This window comes from Leptonychotes weddellii, chromosome 3, assembly GCF_054177405.1.
Source record: "Leptonychotes weddellii isolate Sample4059 chromosome 3, ASM5417740v2, whole genome shotgun sequence".
In the NCBI taxonomy this organism is placed as follows: Eukaryota; Metazoa; Chordata; class Mammalia; order Carnivora; family Phocidae; genus Leptonychotes; species Leptonychotes weddellii.
The window spans coordinates 165,845,998-165,869,482 of NC_138371.1; the positions used below are offsets into that span (position 1 = coordinate 165,845,998).

Consider the following 23,485-nt stretch of genomic DNA (forward strand, 5'->3'; position numbering starts at 1 on the left):
GCTGTTCAGGCTGCACTGAACCCCTGTCGTGATTGAAACTCTTTCCACTTTATTGTCCAAATTACTGCCTTCACTTCCTCCCTCTCCTCATTTGCCTATTCCCCTTGCTTTTTATCTTCTGTATTACCAGTGTACAACCTAGGGGTGTTTAACTACTTCCTGAGAGCATTATTAGTCATCAGGAGCATTAGTTCGTTATAGACGTAGATGAACAGGTGTCAGCCCATCAACTACAAGTTGTACTAATTTGGAAAATATGGTACCTTCCCTCAAAAGAAACTGCTTCTGCTCCTTTGGACATTTCTATAAAGTAGCTATGTGCATTTCCCCCATTCGTTATGAACACCTAGAATCTGTGTGTCCGGCTTGATGCTAGAACTGGAATTTAACTCACAATGGCAAGGAAGCTTTACCTAGAATGTCTGTCTGCATGAAAGGGAGGGAAAGGCCTTATGAGTTCCCTCTGCCTTTCCGTGTTTGGCGAGCTTTCGACTTTTCTTCCCTGGGATTATTACTGAGTAGAATGTAACCCTAAATCTTTCACCAGATGTTGGGAAGAAGAAAATTATAATGGATGTTTTGAATGTGCTCAACTTTTGTTTTGTTCAGAGCCAAACTGAATGAGGCAAAGAAGTTAAAATCTTTTCTTGTTCCATCTGAGTAAGCATGAAAACCTACAATCCTTAATCTTTTAAAAGAAAAATAACCCTCCTCTGTTTGTGGGATTTCTGATTCATTTCTTCCACCCTGCTCCCCTGCTCTGCATTTTTTAGTCCAATTCTGTCTGGACTTTTGTGAGCCAATAACCTCCCTCCTCACCCCACTCCCCTCTCCTCCCCCACCTCTACCCTATGATCACACAAAGAGCAGGGAGCCCACAAAAGACTTGAGTTTCTGGGTTTTGTATTTAAAAGGACGATGAAATGCTGGATAGACTTAGGAACACAAAACTGATCTGTTAAAACTTTACCAAAAAAGAAATTTATTGGGCTCAGGATGGGGGGGGGGGTAAGGAAAGTGAGAGAAATTGAGGGTTTTTTTTTAAACGCCACAAATAGAAGCGAATATAATGTACTTTTTTTGTGATTCCACTAAATTGACTTTTCTTTAGTGTAGCACAAAGTAGTTGGTGTGGCAGCAGCTTCAAACCTCCCAAGTTAACAAGTAATATAAAAAAATGAGAGTCCCATGGGAGGGTAGTGGGGAGCCCTGGAAACTTTCTATCTGTTGATGTCTCTGAATAATAACCAGGGCTGGTACATGGCCTGTGGTTCAAAGCTGAGGACCTGAGTCTTAACCATTTTGCTCTGTTGCCATGATTGTGGTGATTCTCTGTGACTTGGGTCCTATGTCTGTGAACTCTGGGTCTCCAGGGTGTATAAGTTTGTCTAAGGCTAAATTCTTAAATACATATTCTAAACCAAGGGTCCACAGGCCAGCTTCTGCTCACCACTTATTTTTATACAGCCCTTGAGCTAAGAATGGTTTTTCCAGATACCCATGCTTTGGTGATAGGGAACAAGTGCCTTTAACTCCAATTAAGCAAAATACTACCCCTCCCCCCCACGCAACAAAAGAATGCCATTCTTTTCTCGGCTAGAACTGTATTACCAAAAGTTGTATTCAATTTTATTTTGAGTTTCATCAGTAAAAAATTGTGTGGAAATTTGCGTTCTCTCTTGTTGTACAAGTCCCTGTATAATATCACAGCATTTGTCTCTCAGCTCACTATCTGAAATAGTTACTATCTGGCCCTCTCAGACAACGTTTACTGAGCCCTGTTCTAGACTGTCCTACGGAGAGGCAACTTTGAAGGAGTGGGGAGGCATCCTGGCTATCATTTCTTGTTTGAATGTGTTTTGATTTTTTTTTAAAGATTTTATTTATTTATTTGACAGAGAGAGACACAGTGAGAGAGGGAACACAAGCAGGGGGAGTGGGAGAGGGAGAAGCAGGCTTCCCGCGGAGGAGGGAGCCCGATGCGGGGCTCGATCCCAGGACCCTGGGATCATGACCTGAGCCGAAGGCAGACGCTTAGCGACTGAGCCACTCAGGCGCCCCTTGATTTTCTTTTTTAATAGTGAAGCTCTTCTGATCAATATGGATGTAAGTTAATATGCTTTGGTTTGTGCAATGCCCTGAGAAAACTGGTATCACTTGTGAATGTGGCACAATATTGTCAGCAGCTGCCCATTTGAAAATTTAAAGTTACTAAATAAAATAAATTTGAAGTTACTAAATAAAGTTACTGAATTTTATGTTTCCCTATATAAAATAGGTGGCGATAATATTATCTATTTCATACAATTGTTGAAAAGATTAAGAGAAATGTAAATAAAGAATTCAATAGATGTTAAAAAGAACAAAGTCTACCGTTGAGAACTTAGGTTTGCTTGCCTTAGAATGAGTACTGCTACCTTGTATTTTAACATTTTGAATCTGTACAGATACACTGTCCCTTGTCCACTTGGAGGTACCTAAATAATGCTGCTCCTAAGCTTCAGGTAATACAAAACATAATCTCATTGTATCTCTTTTCAACACGATTCTGTTGGAAATATTTGTTTAAAATAGAATTATTACTTAAGTCTTTTTTTAAAAGATTTTATTTATTTGACAGAGAGAGAGAAGACAAACAGAGGGAGCTACAGAGAGAGGGACAAGCAGGCTCCCCACTGAGCAGGGAGCCCAATGTGGGGCTCCATCCCAGGACCCTGGGATCATGACCTGAGCCGAAGGCAGAGGCTTAACCAACTGAGCCACCCAGGCGCCCCAAGTCCTGTATATCTCTAAGATGATTTTAAAGTATAAATACATCTTATCAGAGAGCAAAAAGGGGAGCTTTTTTGCTTCAGAAAATTTAGGATTTGGGTTCGCACTCTTTTGCTCACTGTCTATGACATACTACAGGATCAGAAAAAGGACACTGTTTTGGTGTTTCATATAGCTAGTGTTTACATCTGGGAATCCCCCCACATGCATGAAAGCAACATATGAGTTAGAGGTGGGCATGGCATTTGCAAAGAAAGAAAATCACTGGTGAGGGATACCTGGGTGCCTCAGTCGGCCGAGCATCCAACTTGGCTCAGGTATGATCTCAGGGTCATGGGATCGAGCCCCAGACTGGGGCCTGCACTGAGTGCAGAGACTCCTTGTCCCTCTCCCTCACCCTCTACTCCCCCGCATGTGCACTCTCTCTCTCTAAAATAAATAAATAAATAATCTTTTAAAAAAATATGAACGAGATTATATTAAAAAAAAAAAAGAAAATCACTGGTGATAATTGAGATGAAATCAGTGATTTTACCTGTGCTCTTCCTCATTCTGTTGGATCCACTATGCACTTTTTGCCTCTGGAGTTTGTCTACCCCCTTCCAAGGTTGTCACTGCCTCTGGAAAGCTTCTTTGAACGCCCCCTCTCATTCCTGGGCTTCCGGGCTCTGTTTGCCTTAGAGACCCCTGTCCTGGGTCTGTCTCCCTAGCTAGATTTTAGCTTCCCAGATAGCTGATTCTCGCCTCATTGATATCCCCAGGGCTTGGCTTAGGTGTCCAATGTCTATTTGTGGAATCAATGAAAGAAAAATTTACCTAACACTAAGATAAAATGAATGGCAAAACTCTTTTGATTTTCCTCTCTTTTTAGATGAGATTAATGTGCATAGATACTCATGAAACATTATTTTAGAGCTGATTAAAAAATTCACAGATAAGCCAAAATTGGTACCTAGCTTGTCCACCTACTAAGTTCTGAAGACCTGGAGGGCATCATAGAGGAGATATAACCCGACATTTTTATTTTCTGCACTGCTCACTCTTAGCATGGATGTGGGGTCCCACTCCCGTTGGTAGGTGTGTTTCCCAGATGTGGCAGAGTGCCTCTCACCGTGTGTGTGTGTGTGTGTGTGTGTGTGTGTGTGTGTACAGCACACCAGTAAAGAATCCTAGGCAACACTCTGCTCCAGACCCCCATGTCTAACTCAAAGAGGTCAGAGAAGAGGAGGAGAAAGTGCCTTCTCTTTAGTAAAAGTAGCTATTATTGATTGACTTTTTGTGTGGGGGGTGTTTTATCAGGTGTTACCTGCATTCAGTGATTTCTCACAGCAATCCTGTTGTTATATCCAACTCATAATACGAACCCGAGATTTAGGGAGGCCAAGTAACATACTGAAGGTGTCACCAGACCCAGGTGTGCTGGATTCCAGAGCCCATGCACTTAACTGCTCTGATTTCCTACCACTCACCTCCTTTCCAGGGAAGTGGAAGAACAATTCAGAGATGGCAGGTCTGGGGACTCATGACCCTTTCTTTCTCCTCAGTGCACAGACTGGAGGAATCAAGTGGGCAAGTGTATTATTAATCACTATCCTTCCTCCTTGAGCTCAAGAAAAACTGAACTCTGAGCATTAGGAGTTATGTCCTGGTTATTGTCCCCTTGCTCTCTCATAACACAGAGAGAGTCCTCACACACCCCTGGATGTGGGTAGGCTGCAAGTTGCAGGTGAAAAGTGAGGCAAACTGCACCACAAGTACGACCTCCAACTTTTAGGAACGGCTAGCTCCCGTGGACTTGAATTCTTCTGTTTTTGATGGATTGTGTGGAATTACATGTGAGTTAAATCCATTGAGTACCACGTGCTGAAGTTCCAGGCAAGGACAAATGAGCTGCGTAGTAATTGAGAATGAAGTTAAGGAAGAAAATTTTATTGTTAATCAAGGGCTTAATTGCCTCTGGGACATTTTAAATAAATGCCATGCCATACTTAAGGAGCGATATTTTGTAAGCGAGATGCAAAAATTCTTTAATTAAACCATCGTGGGTATTCCCTGATTGAAATATCTGTCTTTATCTTCATAGTTAAGCCTTCATGATTCATGTAACAACTCAATCAGGGATTGAGAAAATTAAGGGCTCCTTGAAAGAACAGATCAGTTGTGTAAAATTGATTGAAATTATTTCTGAGACAGTCTTCACTGTACTTATTTGTATTGACCAGAGCATATTTTTGGTGTATTTGCTATTTAGTGGTCTTGTAGAGTAAGTGGTTTTTGAGCCTGCAAGGGACAGATTATGGCTATTGCATAGTACAGCACAGACAGTTCTTAGAATTCATCTGAGAAATGGAACAAGTGTAAGGGTTTCTTGGCCGTGGAGAAACCCAATGATAATGACCATCAATTAACCAGTAAGGTAGTTGGTAAGTAAGTTGGTCAACAAACATGAGTGTGGCTACATACAAGACCTCGTGCTAGATGCTGATAAACTCGTGTCTGTGTCCACGAGCCAAAGGGCTGAGTTCTTATTGCCGACTGAACAGACTCCGATTCAGAAACAGACTAAGGAGATTTGCAAGCTCTCTCATTGTACATGGGAAAAACAAAAAAAAAAAATGAAAATCAGGTATGCGAAAGTTTTGACTTACTAGATTGCTCACTTTGAGTGGCAGAAGCACTTGAAAGGAGCTTGGTAAAGTCTTGTGGAAAGAAGGGAGTGGGGGCCAGCACCTGGGATGGGGGTGGGGATGAGCCACCAGCACATCTATCATTGTCCCACTCTGCATTCTCTTCTGGTTGGACACTCAGCTGCAGTTCTCATTGTGTCATTAACAGAAGTCTTTGTGAGAATTCAGAAAGTACACAAGAGTGTACTTTAGTAATTTAGTAATGATTTGTTTTACCAAGCTAACACTGATTTCATTTAATTCTTAAAAAGAGAAAAATTACCATCTGAAGTTATAAAATCTTCAAACATATGATCACATTTATTTATTTATTTATTTAGCACAAGCTTGGGGAGGGGCAGAGGGAAAAGGAGAGAGAGAATCTCAAGCAGACTCTACTCTGAGCATGGAGCCCAACGCGGGGCTTGATCTCACAACCCTCAGATCATGACCTGAGCCAAAATCAAGAGTCAGACACTCAATCAACTGAGCCACCCAGGCACCCCTGATCACTTCTATTTTTTTTTATTTTATTTATGTTGCATAATCAGCAAATAACCTAAATAAGTAATCAAATAATGGTATTTTATAGAATGGGTTCATACTGAAATTATTGCCTTTTTTAGGGTTCTTGACATAAAACAACTAAGCCTTTTTAAAGTGGTTTCATTTTCCAATAAACACACTTACAGACATATTTTGTGAACTGAGTACTTGAAAAAAGGAAATGAGAGGAGGAAAGAAAAATACTTGAAGTCATATTTTCATAAAGGCTCTCTGATGTTCGACATGTGTTGGCCAATTCAGGCCAGGCTCAAAATGACAGGTTAGATTTTGCTTGCTGCCCTGGGACCACACTGGCCAGTGTGTCCCTTGAAAAGCCTCTCTTCCTCGTTGTGGGCACATAGAAAGCCTGTGTGGTGTTCACCAGCTACAAAAGTTTCCTGTGATGGTTTAGATGTGAAATCAAAACTTTTGGGCAGTGTCTGGAAACTTCACGTTGTAATGTTACTGCAAGTATAGAAATTCCTTTAAGATTTTACATGATGACTCAAAAGATTAATTCTGACTTAAAGATCGTGCTCTGGAAAGAACTGTATTTGTTTAACTTGGGCAGGAACAAACATATCTGCACATAGTCTATGAAGAAAGGAAAATGAACCATGCACTCCAGAGCAAAACTAGCTGCCTTCCCAAATAGCTATAAATACACTGGTTCTTCAACCTATTCCCAAGTGACTCAAATTTATTTTAAAAATGTTTGTGAGCCCAGGAAAACAAAATGATAGTTTAGCATTCCCTCCCATCAACATTTTTTGATTCTTCAATATCATATAAGATATATTTGTGAAATCACTTTTTCTGACTCCAGTCTATCTGCCTTTGGGAGCTCAGTCATTAATACACAACTCACATGGATACCGAGGGGTTTGAGGTTTCTCATGACATAATTGCCCCTGCTCTTTGCGGAGCGATGCCTATGAGTGTGTTTTCATTAACTGCCCACTCACTTCCTGGTTGGGATCAGAGGGTCTCAAGTCATCTCAAGAAAATCGCCATCTGAGCATGATATTGCAGGACTCTGGTGTTTGCTATTTTGGGGGCTTCATGGGTTCTGTTTGATTATTTCCCCTCTCTGTCTTGTACATTCTAAGTGCTGGGCTTGCCTTACTTCATGTGCTTCCAGAGAAGGTATCATGAACACTTGATGCCCATATTATGACTTAACGAGCTGGAAAGTCAGTGTGTATAGATTCTTCATCTCTCAAACTGAGATTTTTGATTCAGAGACAGGTTGCCTGTGGACACTTCCCAGAGGCTTTGGCTGCTTGACACACAGATTGTAATCACAGTAATTAGCACTGAATTTTCAAGTCCTGCTCTCCAGCTTGACCTGGCAGCATTTAGTCAGCATGCACACAGCTGGATCAATGGCAGGAACCGAAGGACCCAGTTGTGGTGGGCATCATCCCTGGGGAGCTCCAGGGGAGCATCAGGAACAAGGGGAGCAGTGCTGAGACCTGGGACTCAAGAAGAAAAAAAATATGATATTGATAAAACACCTGTCAGTGGGAATTGTGTTAAAGATTGTTATAAGGGACAGATCGCAGTACAGACTTTTGCCTGAAATTCATTATCAGTGAATTCGTTTTTCTCCCTTTTGTTTAGTTCATTTTTGGGTGTTCTTAAAATGTCCCCTGTTAACAAAGCTTACACTTGCTTTTCCTAAGAGAAAGTACCTGCCTATCTTAATCCAAAAGTTAGTGAAAAAAACTGTAGGACACGAAATCGATATTTTGGTGAATCAGAAATAAAGTCTTTATTTAGCACTCTGCCTTCAGGTAGCTTATCTTGAGCGGCACAGTTGCAGCAAAGAAACACCTCTGCCTGATTTTGAAATAGATTATCTGAGAAGTTTGGTGGTATAGGTTTAAGTAACCTGCAGGGCACTTCTGTCATCCACTTGCTCTTCTCCGTCCCATGGGGAGTGTGTTACCTAGAAGGCAAGGGTGATAAGAATATGGCAGTTGGAGGGGATTTCAGATCCTCGATTCCCACCCATTAAGGGTTAATGATTTTGAATGACACTCGAAGACAGCACTAAATAATAAGCAATAGATTTAAACTTACAGAAAATACTTTTTTTTTAAAGATTTTATTTTTAAGTAATCTCTACACCCAATGTGGGGCTCGAACCCATGACCCCAAGATCAAGAGTCACGTGTTCCTCTGACTGAGCCAGCCAGGCGCCCCACTTAGAGAAAATACTTAGCTCACAACACAAAATGGTTTGAGTGTATGTGGTATACTTGTCTAACACTGTGATCATTATGGTTGGGAAAGCAGGTAGGCAGATTCTTTTAAATGACAGATTTTCAAAAGTTTGCTTCTTTTAGAGATGGAAACACAATTGGTTCCATTCTGCCATTTTGCAAATCAGTACTTCATATATGTTCTTAAGCTTTGAGGAAATACTTTTGCATTTTTCAGTTGTAAGCTTTTGCATTCAAGTTGCTAGAATATTTGTGTGGAAAATGAGGGCAATTCTGTGTTAAAACGAACTGTTGTTGGATATCTCCCTCGATAATCATTTTGTGATTTGAAAGTTAAATCATATAACCCTCACATGCACACACATAGTTTTTAGGCCACAATTACATTTGCCACTAACTTGTACCTTAGAAAGTATTTATAGATGCTGCTGTGAAATGCCCCGTTCCAGTGATTGCATCTGCTGCCACAATGTGCCTTATCCTGAGAGTAACCTGGTGTCTTTTCTGAAAAGTTCCTTAATATCCAATAGCTCGTTCAGGCATGCACTTAGCATTTTTTCCAGAAATTCTTTTGTAAATCAACAGGAAGCGTTCTTTCCCGGTTTTATTATAAAGGGGGAAATGATGGTAACACTTAAACACACGTTGTTGTTTTAACATCTAGTCTTACATCCTTTGAGGACTTGTGCTTTTACTTAAAAATATTTTAGCCAAGAATCAAAACCAGAGAATTATGCCTGTTCCCAACCTTCTGTCAAGGATGGCTCTTTGTTAAAGGCACATAGCAGAAAACACTATGTTAAACTCTTGTTCGCTTAAGAAGCCAAATAAGAAGCCTGAAAGCTTCAGCACTTATTTTTTCTTAATGATTTAAGTGAATTGCAGTAGAAATCTGTGCCAAACTTTTAAAAAGTACTTTTCACTTCTTGCCTTTATAAGTAACTGTGGAATTAGACACACCATAAATTTACTTCATATTTTCTTAGTAAGTTTGGGTTTTCAGATAGTCTCTGCTTGTCATATTATAGATCCTACAAAGCTGTTCCATTTCATGTTGAAGAGACCCAGCCAACATTGGTACACATTTTTTTCCTTAAGTGCGGAAGTTGGGTTGGGAAAGGGACTGTTGAATTCGGAAAATATCAGTTGTTTTCTTTTTTCTCCTTCCTGCCCTTCTATGTTTATTTCATTTTGTAGCTGGGGATTGTGGGGCTTTTTCACCTCAGACTTTTGCTCTCCCTCTTCTTTTCTTTTGTTTTACAGTTCACACTAGGACAGGGTGGTAGGCTTTTTTGTTCTTGTTTTGGGTTTTTGTTTTTGTGGGATTTTGTGGGGAGGTTTTTTTTGTTTTGTTTTTTGTGTTTTGTTTTTTTGCATATTCTTCCCTTTCCTCCAGATATTGTTGCTGACCAAATTTAAAACACTACAGTGTTTAGGATCCCTGCAGGGCCATTTTAAGTATTTGGACCCGTAGAGGGCCCCAAGCAATAACTACCTGAATTGCTTTTAATTACACAATATAGCTGCATCATTTTACTTCAGATTCTTTTTGATTGATGCTAACCGCGGATGATGGGATTAAGTGCCTCTTGAAGTGACTTTAGCTTCTTGTGGGAACAAAGGGAGAGAGGAGAACACTTAGTCCCTTTTTGCCTGAACTGCCTTTTTCTTCGCTTTCGTATAAAGAAATACAATTAACAAACATTATCCCCAGAGGTAAATTGAAATGTACATGCAGACAAGAACTGCTCTTGACTGCAATTAGACATATATGATCCGAGGTATTCTGACCATTCATTAGTGTTAATTGTTTGAGAAACAAGCCTAGAACAAATGATTAAAATGTAGGCGCCATAACTGGGATTATTAGCATGTGTGATAAAATGTGTGCTCTGCAGCTGTACTAATAAAACGCTTTAGAAAGTGGCTTTGATTAGACAAATGCTTGGTTTGGCTCTGTGGTGAGCTCTTGGTGTTTGCTCAAGACCTGGTGGTGTTTATAACAAACAACTTATATCTTTCTTTCTTAATTAGTGGGAATTACTATGCAAATGTTGGTATTCTGTAATTTAATATCCTATCGTTTTCCCTGCCTTTGGATTGTTATTGCAGTCTACTGGTCTTGCTGGGAATGGGATAAACTGAGCTCTAAGGTTGTGCCTCTTTAAAATGCTGGGCGCCATGGAAGACTACTGCAAAGTTTGCTCTCTTATTTGGTTTTTGAACCAAAATAGATCCTCTTGTATTTAGAACTTGTATTACAGGCACAGAGATCTGGCAAGGATAATCTAATCAAACATCAACTGACTGGGAGCTGGTTGGCCCATATGGGCGGTCAGCCTTCTGCTAGGTCCTCCAGCCTAACCCAAGCCAAGTGAGCCGAACCAGGGGGAAGGCAGAAATGACCAGCAGAGTTAGGACCAATTCCAAGACATGGATGGCAATTGAATTCCCCATGGAAATGAATCTAGGAGCTTGGGGTTAGCAAAGAAATGTGAGTTCAGCTAGAAGTAGAGTCAGCAAGAACTTTGGGAGGCCCAAGTGGGAATGGAAAGAAGATATGAGATGGAAGAATGGGACCAGGGTACCCAGGAGTCATTGGGAAATGAGCCAGGTAGTCAGAAGCAGAAATCTCAGGCTGGTCTGTCTAAGAATGGATGTTTTAGGTCTCCTGACTTGTAGCTTAGTGTTCCCCTGTATCTTGCTTGCATTTCTGGAAACTAGAGCCAGAGGAAGAATCATTTGGAAATTGTCCATTTGGTGCCATGAAAACCTTCAACAACTTTTCAATCTCACGTGGTCTGTCCTTGTCACCCAACGGTCTTCTGAGCCACCTACCTCATAGCATATCATTAGCACATTCCAAAGGAAGACAAGTATCAGTGTTAGTCTGATAGAATGTAAAATTAAATTAGCTTTTAAAATTAGTTAATGCATTCCAAAGACAAACATAAAAAAATTGTCTGGTTATGTTGGTCTCTAAATAACCTATTTCATCTCTCTTGTCATTATCCTAGAAAACTGTGAATCAAGTCACAAGTAAACCAAAACATAGATTATCATGGACATACAGCTTGTAGAAAGGATTCCCCTCTTAATTTTTCATTTTATTCTCTTGTATTTACAATGAAAATGTTTCTGTCTGAAGATTGACCAGTTCATTCCACCAAAAACTAAGTAACAATACATATTCATTAAGAGTGGTTTTTTGGTTAACTATACTGGAATTAAAATTAAAAACTTAATAAAAAGAGTGGTTTGGGGGGGGTCTAAAAATAAAAGGAAAAGAAGCCCTTTTGTACTTTGAGCTGGTGGATGCTAAGTGTGGCACTGGATTAAGAAAAAAAAAAAAACAACCCTAAGCTCCCCTAAAATTAGAGCAAGTTCTAGGAAGTCTGGCCTTAAATAGATATTTAAAGGAATTAGTGCCAGTAGCACATTATACATATTTAAAAAGAAAAAAAACAACAACCAACTATGTTAGAAAAAGCCTTCATGATCACATCCATATGTTTAGTTTTAATTTTTATCACACTTAGCTCTGAATAATTAAGAAGGAAAAAAAAAAATCTTAATCTTATTGTGGGTCCCACACAATCAAAGCCACGTACACGTGATTCGTGATCACAGCTTGTATTCACAGCTTTCGTGTGTGTGGTATGGGTCTGGCAATTAGACTCAGACTGTGTTTTTTTTCTAAAAATTATTCAGTGCTAGAGAGAGATCAATATTAAATCCTCCCAAAATCTACAAATCAGGATAATCAAAGGACTATATAGCTCACAAAATATCAAAATTCTAAGCTATGTAGCATTCTGGCCTTATTTCATTGAGATTGACACTTGAAAGGAATTTTTGAGAGAATCTTGGGAGAAAATGGAGATTCCATTAACCCACATCATTTTCATGACAGTTACAAAAAAAAAATTTAAGATGTGGAGAAAACTATTTTCTCAAAATTGCAGAGCCATTTTCTGGAGGGGAAAAAAAAATCTCCCATGATTACTTTCATATCAAAGAACCCGGTCATGGGGGAGATGCATTAATTTGACACATTTAGCAGCCTTTGAGCTTTTGAAGAACTCTGTGAAAGAATCCGTGGTTACATCTGTCAGGTTGACAGTCTTCTTTCGTGACCTTTAAAAAAAAGTTAAGGAGGGAAAAAAAAAAAAAAGTTAAGGAGAAATTGATCTTTCTAGTTCACATTTGTCAGTTACCTCTAAAGCTCTGCCAGGAAATAATCATCTCAGCTTTAAATTTCTAAGTTTTTGAGATAGAATAACCCATTTACTAATGGAATCTCTAAATGGAGAAATTTAGTGAATGGTCTTTTTTATGAAATTTTCTGGTGGACCCATGGTAATATTTCCTTTACTCTCCACTGGCTGTTTTAATACATTAACCATGAAATACTGTCTTTTCTGCAACTTGTTTTAGAATCAGATCTTCTTAGGCAGGGATGCGAACAATGAACCATCTAAACAGACGGCTGTCCTCTGAATGTTCACCTTTGGTCAGGAATGGAACAAGTATGCTCTATTCCTCACACTCAGAGATTCATGATCCAGAATTCCAAGTATCTCTACAGAGGCACAGGGAAATCGGATGGCATATCCTTTAGGCTTTTATTACAATTTACCAAAAAGCTCCCATGTTCTGTGCTTGACAGGTACTATCTCTCATAGTTTGTGATGATGGGATTACACTTGTTAATTCATCTATCAAATCTCTGTGGGCAGAGGGAGAGTGTCATTCCTGGACCAAGTCCTCAGCAACATCAACAGTTAACTATTAATGAACAACATCCTTGGACTTCTTTGTGTTTCTAGGAGCCCCGGGTGGAATCAGCCCAGAAACAGAAGAGATGCTAATCGCATTGTGTTCTTAAACGTGTTCAGTGAAGGAGTGCAGGTTTCCCTCTTGACCTCAGTGTCACTCCAAGAAAAAAAAATCCCTCCAGTTTTCCGTTCAGATAAAACTTCTGCTCCTCCTTCTCTCACCAAAAGTAGAGCAAGAAAGTGGGATTACTGTGAATACCCAGTAACAGGCACATGCTCTATTGTCATCCCCTCCTCAACACAAAACAAGGAGCTTTGAGGAAAGACAAAGCTCCTCTCTTCTTGCCTCCCCTCCCCCACTGTCCCTTTATGCACCCTCACTTCCGCCTGCCTTCCTTCACTGACACTTTTCTTATCCACCCCAACTTTCCTCTATCTTTCTCCTCCTTCCTTTCCCTTTCCTCATTCTCTTCCTCTCCCTCACCTCCTCTCAAATAGCCTCCCTGCTCTCCTCTTCCTCTTGTCGGCTGCTGGGCTGGCTGGGCTTAGCCAGTATCAAACTCTTCCCTCCCCTCATCTTCCTTTCAGAAAAATGGCAGTGCTAACTCTCAGAGGTTCTACCAGACGCCTGAGCGCCACACAAAGAGCAACTCTGAAAGGTACCCATGCCTCAGTTATTAATAAAGACTAATCCATATGGGGTATAAACGTGGGTCTCTGTTCTCATGGAAAACTTGCCCCCTTTCTTGGGACCCATTCATGGTCTCACTGTTGTAGGGGTTATTCCCTGATTCTGGGACTCATCCCCACGCAAACGTGCATGCATCTGGAGAACTAGAGTCCTGCAGCCATACCAGGCAGACGCATGCGCGACAGCGAGGGTGTGCTGAACGCATAGCTCGTGACCATGCTTGCTCAGCCCACACGCAGCCCATACTGGGCAAGGGCCAGCTTGCGGTGGACTCAGTATTTATTGGATGCATGATCAGTACTGAATTTGATAATACATTTCCGTTTGTGAAATGATAGCATGGGTATGACAAGGGAAACAGATTTGGTAACTGTTTTTTTTTTTTTTTTTCATTGCGGTGAAATATACATAATACACAATTTGCCATTTTAACTATTTTAAAGTGGACCATTCAGTGGCATTAAGTACATTCTCAGTGTTGGGCAACCATTGCCATCATCTCCTGAACTTTTAATCTTCCCAAACTGAAACTCTCTTCCCATTAAAATAAGAACTCCCCATCCCCATTCCACCACCATTCTACTTCCTGTCTGAACTTGAGGTACTCTTAGGTACCTCGTGTAGGTGGAACCATACGGTATTTGTCCTTTTATGTCTGGCTTATTTCACTTAGCATAATAAGTATCTTAAATTTTTGACATGGTTGCTTGTTTGCTTTCTTGTCTATGTGAAAAAAGACCTCCACTGCAGGGGTCACTTGCTTTGCCTTTTGGTATTCTGATGGTCTGAGGAGGCAGAGATCTGCTCTGAAACAGCATGACACAAACTTTACCAAACTGGGCATAAGTATGGATTCTTCCCCCCCCCAACCCGCAATCCTGCCAAGTCTGCCCTTCATCCAATGCCCACCCCTTTTTCTGGGGTTCCATGGCAAGGATAGGTTAAGAGGGAATTCCCTCACCAACCCGCCTCTTTGTACGTGGCACCCCTCAATGGCTGAAAGGCTGGTCGACAGCCCCTGGGTTGCCTCATCCTGTGCCCAGGGCTTAGAAGGAAACCCACAGTTGACCACAAACTGCTATCTTACGTGTCTCCTCCTTTGGACACAAAAAAACTATTTCTTCATTTCAGTACACAATGGAGCACTTGATTAAGGTGTGATATAATTGCTTCGTGAGAGAGTTTGCCCTGAAAATGTTTTCTCGGCTTTTCTGAAGCGGGCTGCGTGCTTATTTGTATTTCCACCACATGCTAATCTCACGAATGGCCCTGTTCTGCCAATGGGAGGACAAATAGCTGTTCTTTTACTCTCGTGCCCAGGGAAAGCTTCCCCCTTCTCTGTGCACTGTTGCCATAGTGACTGAAACAGTTCCTCAGAATAGGGAGTCTCTCCGGGCACTTGGGAACTTAGCAAAGTGAGAATATAAGTAGGCCTCAGTTATTATAGATGCTGGCATAAATACCTATTATTAAGTCATAAGCATGGTTGAAATTCATAGGTGAATTTTACTGTCTTTGTAGGGGTAGGAAAGGATTGGTTAATGGACTCTTATCCTCATTCTAATTGCATATATTCTTCTGTAAGCATCAGAATTGTCATGCAAGGTCAGGCCCATGGGCCATGCAACACAGAGCTCAGTTTTTCCTAGTGTAGGAACTTAGAAGAGGCAATGATACAGCTCAGTTACACACCTCCAATTCTCTCAAAGGATTAAAGATCTAGCCCCAGATAGAGGAATCCATCAGGAATCTGTCATATAGCTGTGGATTTTTGCAGATTTTTCCATAAGAAATTTTTATTTTATTTTATTATTATTTAAGTAAGCTCTACACCCAGTTGGGGCTTGAACTCATGACCCCGAGGTCAAGAGTCACATGCCCTGCTGAGCCAGCAAGATGCCCTAAGAAATTTTAATTTTTAACCTTGATCAGCCCTTAGAGTCAAAATCCATAAATTGTTTCATCATTGCTCAAATAAGACCGTTACGAACCTTTCCCCAAGGCTTCACGTCTCCAACCCCTTTCTTTTTTTTCTTTAAAGATTGTATTTTTTAAGTAATCTCGACACTCAACGTGGGGCTCAAACTCACAATCCTGAGATCGAGAGTCACATGCTCCACCATCTGAGCCTGCCAGACATGCTTCCAGCCCTTCCCATGCAGCCTTCACTCACTACATCACACCTCTTCTCCTTGAATGTCCCAACACTGTGGTGTAACAAGTGAAAAGGGTATGCAGGAGGGTAGGTGGTCTCCGGCACTGCTGGTGGGAGTAGAATTAGTACCTTTTGGGAAGAAAGTTTGGTGAAATTTGCAGAGCATTACAATGATCATGCCTTCTATCCTTTTTTTTTCCTCTAAGATTTTATTTTTAAGTAATCTCTACATCCAATATGGGGCTCAAACCCACAACCCTGAGATCAAGAGTTGCACGCTCCACCAACTAAGCCAGCCAAGCACCCCACACCTGCTATTCTTTTTAGCCTTCTGAGGACAGAGGCTAATGGAAATATGTGGCCCTTTCTCCTTCAACATTCCTCAGCCCACCACCCAGCTAGCCCTGAGTCTATTCTTCCTTGCATTCAGCTTACGTTCCCTGAGTCCCTATACATGCCAGGCACAGTGCTGAGAGTACATGACAGGAGTGACGCAGACCAGGTGCCTGCTCACCAGAATCCAGTGTGTAGAGTTGTATATGACCAATATTAGCTGGGGCCGACTTGGGCAGAAAAGGAATTTCTGAGAGGGGTGTGGGCAGGCTGGAGAGCTGGTCTTGGAAAATGGGCAGTGACAAACACCTGAGAACACAGCCAAAGTCAGGCCAAGACACCCTCTCCTGCTGCCCCTAGCTCTGATACCCCTGGCACCACCATCCTTGGGCACTTGCTCTGGCCACCTCCCTCCTTCACCACTACCAGGTTGGGAAAGGTCTTCACTGTCCTCCATCTTTGCCTCACTCCTCGAGGCCCCAAGGTCTGTCTGTAGCATTGCAGGGGCCACACTGCCATGTGTCCTCGCCCTTTTAAGGACCATTGGGTTGCCTACTCTTCCCCTACCAAATAGAAAGGATGTTCCTGTCTGGGATACCAGAAATGGAAAAATTCTGTCAGTTTTGTGGAAGAAAGACAATAAACAAGTCAACAGGCTATGAAAGGAACAGACAGGAATCTGGAGTAGAGAGTCACAGGAGAAGTTTGATTTAGTATAAAGGGGTTGGGGAAGCCTTTGCTGAGGAGGTAACATTGAGACCTGAAGGATGAAAGGGAACTAGACATGCTAGGATCCAGGAGAAGAAACTTCGAGAGAGGGGATAGCATGTGGGAACATTCTGAGGCAGGCAGGAAAAATGTGGCTCATTCAGGGAACTGGGGGAAGATCCCTGTGACAGAGAGTAGTAGCAGAGGGGGATGGATGGGCCACGGCAGCCAAGACCTTGTTGGCCAGGGTAAGGTATTTGGGTTTTAATGTGAGAACACCTGAAAGCTGTTAAATTGTTTGGAGCAGAGGAATATCATGATCTCATTGACATTTGTAAAGGTCCATCCTGGCTGTGGTGTGGGGAGGAGACTGGACAGGGGCAGAGAGGACCTGGGATAGTGATAGGGTCTTCGGCCAGGATGAGGAGATGCAGTGTGAAGGTGGGTGGAAGGCACAACTGGTTGACTCCTGGTTAAGACCTCATATATGTTAACTATCTAGTTGGTAATGTATAGGAGTTATTTTCGGGTTCTCTAGGGAAACAGAACCAGTGGGATATATCTATGTATATATGTGTGCATATAAACTATGTATATGTTTGTGCATATATATAATTTATATATTTTTATATTTTATATATAATTTACATTTATATATTTATTATATTAATATTATAAAATATTATGTATTCATATATAACATTAATATATTTATAATATATTTTATATATATTATAAGGAATTGGCCCACGCAGTTGTGGAGGCCGACAAGTCCCAAGATCTGCAGTCAGCACATGGGAGACCCAGGAGAGCCAATGTTATAGTTCCAGTCTGAAGGCCAACAGGCTTGAGACTCAGGAAGAACTGATGTCTCAGTCTGAGTCCAAAGGCAAGAAAAGAAACCAATGTCCCAGCTGGAAGACAGTCAGGCAGGAGGAATTCCCTTCTATTTGAGGGAGTGTCAGCTTTTTTATTATGTGGTGTTTTTTTTTAACACTTAAAAAAAATTTTTTTTTTTTTTTTTCAGAGAGAGGGGGACAGTGCAGGGAGGGGCAGAGGGAGAGAGAGAATCTTAAGCAGGTTCCACGCCCAGCACGGAGCCTGACATGGGGCTCGAGCTCACAACCCTGAGATCATGACCTAAGCTGAAATCAAGAGTCAGATGATTAACCGACTGAGCCTCCCAGGACCCTTCAGCCTTTTTGTTCTATTCAGACCTTCAACTGATTGAATGGGGCTCATTAGGGAAGGCAATCTGTTTTGCTCAGTCTACCAATTCAGATGTTAATCTTGTGCAGAAACATCTTCACAGACACACCCAGAATAAGTTAGAACAAATATTTGGGCACCCCATGGGCCAGTTCAGTTGACACATAAAATTAACCATCTTAGTATTATTGAAGTCCTATTATAAAGGCACTAGTAAACAGCTTGAATACATTGAATATATGATTAATACTGAGTTTGATTAGTACACTAAAAAAATTTTTTTAAGATTTTATTTATTTATTTGACAGAGAGATAGAGCCAGAGAGCACAAGCAGAGGGAATGGCAGAGGGAGAGGGAGAAGCAGGCCTCCTGCCGAGCTGGGAGCCTGATTCGGGGCTCAATCCCAGGCCCCTGGGATCATGACCTGAGCTGAAGGCAGATGCTTAACTATCGAGCCACCCAGGTGCCCCTAAAATTTTTCTTTTGATTTACTTGAATTTAATAAAATGATTTGGAATGAGTTATGTGACCTAAGTCATTATTATCTTCATGATAATTGCTTTTTAACTCCATTTTGAATTTAAGAAGTGATGTAATGACTTTTAAAAGATCTGAACTGAGGGGTTCCTGGGTGGCTCCATTGTTAAGCATCTGCCTTCAGCTAAGGTCATGATCCCAGGGTCCTGGGATCAAGCCCCACATCGGGCCCCCTGCTTGGCAGGAGGCCAGCTTCTCCCTCTCCCACTCCTCCTGCTTGTGTTCCCTCTCACACTGTCTCTCTGTCAAATAAATAAAAATTTAAAAATCTTTAAAAAAAAAAAAAAAGACCTGAATTGGGATGCCTAGGTGGCTCAGTCAGTTAATCAACCAACTCTTGATCTTGGCTTAGGTCTTGATCTCAGAGTTGTGAGTTCAGGCTCCGCATTGGGCTGCACGCTGGGCGTGGAGCCATTTACAAAACAAAACAAAAAAGCCCTGAATCAAGTTCTTATCTGCACTTGGTTAAGTCTGGACTGCCATTTATTTATTTATTTATTTATTTATTTACGAGAGAGAGAGAGAGAGAGAGAGAGAGAGAGAGAGAGAGAGAGAGAGAACGCGCGAGAGAGAGAGCGTGCGCGAGAGCGAGAGCGCGCGCGCGCGGGCCGGGGGGGGGGGGTTGGGGAGTAGAGAGAGAGGAACAAGCAGACTCCACGCTGAGCGTGGAAGCTGATGTGGAGCTTAATCTCATGACCCTGAGATCATGACCTGAGCTAAATCAAGAGTTGGACGCTTAACCGACTGAGCTACCCAGGGGCCCTTATTTATTTATTTATATTTACTTATTTTTAAAATTTTTTTTAGAGAGGGAGAGGGGACAGGCAGAGAGAGAGGGAGAGAGAGAATCTCAAACAGGCTCTGCAGGCTCCATGCCCAGCACAGAGCCCAGTGTGGGGCTCAATTTCACAACCCTGAGCTCATGAGCTAAAATCAAGAGTCAGATGCTTAACCAACTGAGCCACCCAGGCACCTCTGGACTGCCTGCCATTTAGATGATTCAAAGAGGGGTGCCTAGGTGGCTCAGTTGGTTAAGTGTCTGCCTTTGGCTTGGGGTCGGTCCTGGGGTCCCACGGTCCTGGGGTCGAGCCCCGCATCAGGCTCCCTGCTCGGTGGGGAGTCCCTCTGCCTCTGCTCGTGCTCTCTCTCTCTCAAATAAATATATAAAAATCTTTAGATGATTCAAAGAAAGTATTAGATTCCAAACTTATGGGATCAAAACATTTGTGTTTATGAAATGGTAGTAGGGATGTGACAAGGGGAACACTTGGAAGTCCTTGAGCCCGCCAGTCGGTGGTGCTTGATGAAGGTCATCCATGGGTGAGGCAAGGGCATCTTAGAGCCAGGTATCAGGGTCAGGGAGAAGACATGGAGTTCTGGGGGAGGTTCCCTGGACCTTGATCACCATGTTTTGCCCTGCGTTGGCTTTCAGAGAGCTTCTGCTGCTTGTGAAGAGACCAGCCCAAGCCTAATCCCTTGTCCTGCTCTGCCCACCCCACACTCTGGATTTGGACCCTTGCCTGAGCTCAGGCAAGCTTCTTCTCTATCTGCATTGGTTATAACTTGGGTGGGACCCAGCATCAGGGCATTCCACCACCTTAGCTGCCCAGGCCAGAGGAGAGGAGTAGAATCTGGGCAAGCAGCTTGAGGGTAGGGGGAGCCAGCCCAGCTGATCATCTGCCTCCCACAGGGCACGGCCCCCTCCAAATCACCTAGAGTATGGTGAACTTGGACTTGTATGTTAGCTGGGATCTGTGCCATGGAACAGCTGGTTGGGGGGTAAGGCTAAGAAGCAGAAGTTCCTAAGCAGTGGGAGTGCTGTAGCAGCTGGTGCTCTACTGACTCCCATGAGAACTGGGCCAAGCAACAGGGTCCTGATGAGCAAGCCCAGGTATGCTCCCAAGGCAGAAGCCATGGGGTCCTGGGAGGGAGCTGGGGCTGCCTCTCACTGCCCTGCAGGTTCCCAGCCTTCACTCCTGCAAACCTGACCCCGGGCGGAGGAGAGCAGTTCTAACTCCAGCTTCTGTTGAGCTACTTCTGGCTGTCTCATCAGAGTCGGTACTGAGGCCTTGGTCCTCAGTGCCTGGTATTGTGAGGGCCCAGGGAAAGGTGCCTCTGACTTAAGAATAGGGGAAGAGGGGTTCCTGGAGGAGAACCTGCCTCAGCCTCCTACTCACAGTATATAGCAGAAGGTTCTTCTAATGCCAAGTTCCTGTAGCTCTTGCTTCCTAGGGAGGTGGCTTGCTTCCATGGGTTGTTTCCCAGGACACAGAGGGCATCCAAGGGTCTGTGCTGGCTTCTCCACACTCCCAAGCCCTCCATGCTCCCTATTCCATGTGGTCCTATTCTCCTCAGCTCCTCAAGGACTCTGACCGCTCAGTGCCTTAGCCTCCTGACACAGTCTGAGTGGTCAGTTCCTGAGAATCCCAGAAACTCTCTTTATCTTTGTGCTTTTTCCAGGGTTCTAACCCCCTAGTGATCACTATTTAGTGATAACTAGAATCAGATCTGGGGTTGAAAGCAGCATCCAGCCAACAGGCCCCAGTCCATGACCTGTGTGTACTGACCTAAAATCCTCCTTTCCAGGGGCCCCTGGGTGGCTCAGTCAGTTGAGTGTCTAGCTCTTGATTCAGCTCAGGTCATGGTGGGGTCGTGGGATCAAGCCCCATGTCAGTCTCTGCACTCAGTGGGGAATCTGTTTGAGATTCTCTCTTCTCCCTCTCCCTCTGCCCCTCCTCCCACTTGCTCTCTCTCTCTCTCTCTCTCTCTCTTAAATAAATAAATAAATCTTTTTAAAAAATCCTCCCTTCCCCAGGTAACCAACTTTGAAAAGCCTGTCAAATTTTCTAACAAAAATTAAATATGATATAATAAAATCTAATTGCTATTTTAAGAACTCCAATTGCTGTATGAACATATTTCACCTAAATAAAAATACATTTGTTAAATAGGCCAACAATGAGTTGGCCCAGCATTCGTAAAAGTGTCTGATATACAGGGCTTTCTTAGAATATGAGTTCATTATATCTTCAAAAGCAAAACAGCGGGCGCCTGGGTGGCTCAGATGGTTAAGCGTCTGCCTTCGGCTCAGGTCATGATCCCGGGGTCCTGGGATCGAGTCCCGCATCGGGCTCCCTGCTAGGCGGGGAGCCTGCTTCTCCCTCTGCCTCTGCCTCTCTCTCTCTCTGACTCTCATGAATAAATAAAACATTAAAAAAAAAAAAAAGCAAAACAGCATGAGTTTGGACACTTTGCTGGAGCACTGGTGGGTCTCAGGAAACTAGAGCCTGGGTGACTGATATTTGTTAACTTTGGATTCTGTCTCTACTGCCTTCAGTTTAGTCTTTAGTCTTTCATTTTCAGGATTTGGGAATTTCCCTTCAGATCTAGTTTGTTGAGTGTTTTTATTACAAAAAAAATTGTCAATTGCTTTCTTTTCTGCATCTGTTCAGGTGGCCATGTGATTTTCGTGAAAACTATAAATTTGAGTTAAATTGGATACAAGTAGGGGTAAATGTGACTCCTTGGAAAATGCAAGCAGATAAGATTCAGCAGTATACCTGAATCCAGAATCATATTAGCTGTAACAAAACTCAACTGATTTTGTTACCTCAGGGGTCATGGGTCATGAGAAACTACTAAGTAAGAGTACAGTGTTGCTCATCTTGGGGCATTGTCCCTCGCTGGCTGCATTGCACTGAGGACAAATAGAAGTTCCTAAAGAGTTGGGGGCCAGGCAGAATCTTCCCAGTTTCATCACTTGTACTCCCCCATCCCGGCCTTCCCCCCACCCCCCCACCCCCACCAGCTGCCCTCGGCATCCAGAGGAGTTTTGGGTCCTCTTGGTGGCAGGGATTTTATTTACTTTAAATCCCCCATCCTTTCTCACTCTTCTTCCTAGGAGCTGCAGGTTCAGCCCCTCAAGCTATTGGAAATGAGACTTCCTCTCTGTTAACAAAGGAAGCTTTGTTATTTCACTGTGGACTTGATCTAAGACTCTAGTTTGAAGCTTATTATTTCACTGTGGACTTGATCTAAGACTCTAGTTTGAAGCTCCAAGTATAGCAGGACTTCTTGGTGTTTCACCCCCCACCACCTTCAAGCCCCTGCAGGTGATGGCTACTGATTCAGTGAGTAGGGGATGTAGAGCATCCTGATTTCCAAGATAAGAAAACAATCACTCCTCTCAAAATTACCATTCCCCAGTCACTTGATTTGTGGGAAGTTAGATAGTTGGTACCCAGCTCCCCTACCTGAATATGGTAGGATTCAATTCTGGCAACTGTTGAAGTCCAACAACCTTTAGTCCTTTCTAGGACCAGTAAGACACTTTGGTTGTACTTGCAAATGCTCGTGCAGGGGTTCTCTTCCTTGGCTGCGTTTTGGACTCTCCCAAAGCTTTAAAGAAACACTGATGCCTGGGACTCACTGCAAGGCTCTGATTTCATTGGGTTGCAGAGTATGGCCTGGGTTTTTTCTTTTTCTAAGTTCCCCAGGTGATCATAATGGGGAGCCAAAGTAGAGAGCTCTGTACTAGGTATCAGCTAAATAAAGAAACCACTGGGTTGGTTTTAGAAGTCTCATACCAAATTGCAGATCTTAAAATGGACATTCGCTTAGTTGATCATTACTGTTATTTCAAATATTGTTAGCAGTTTGCATGTTATTGTTTTATTAGAACTACTTTCCTGGGCGCCTGGGTGGCTCAGTTGGTTAAGCGACTGCCTTCGGCTCAGGTCATGATCCTGGAGTCCCAGGATCGAGTCCCGCATCGGGCTCCCTGCTCGGCAGGGAGTCTGCTTCTCTCTCTGACCTTCCTCCCTCTCATGCTCTCTGTCTCTCATTCTCTCTGTCTCAAATA

At 42.6% G+C, this 23,485-nt stretch overlaps 1 protein-coding gene across 3 annotated transcripts in view; it reads left to right on the forward strand.

Moving 5' to 3' along the window:
* CLYBL (citramalyl-CoA lyase) overlaps positions 1-23,485 on the forward strand; it is a 246,423-nt gene that overhangs the window by 112,684 nt on the left and 110,254 nt on the right. For 2 of the 3 annotated variants that reach the window (XM_081815168.1, XM_081815169.1), the window contains exon 2: positions 13,579-13,649. The exons of the other annotated variant lie outside the window; for it this stretch is intronic. In XM_081815168.1, the coding sequence (XP_081671294.1) occupies positions 13,579-13,649 (71 nt within the window). The remainder of the gene's footprint in view (positions 1-13,578; positions 13,650-23,485) is intronic. 3 annotated transcript variants of the gene reach the window in all.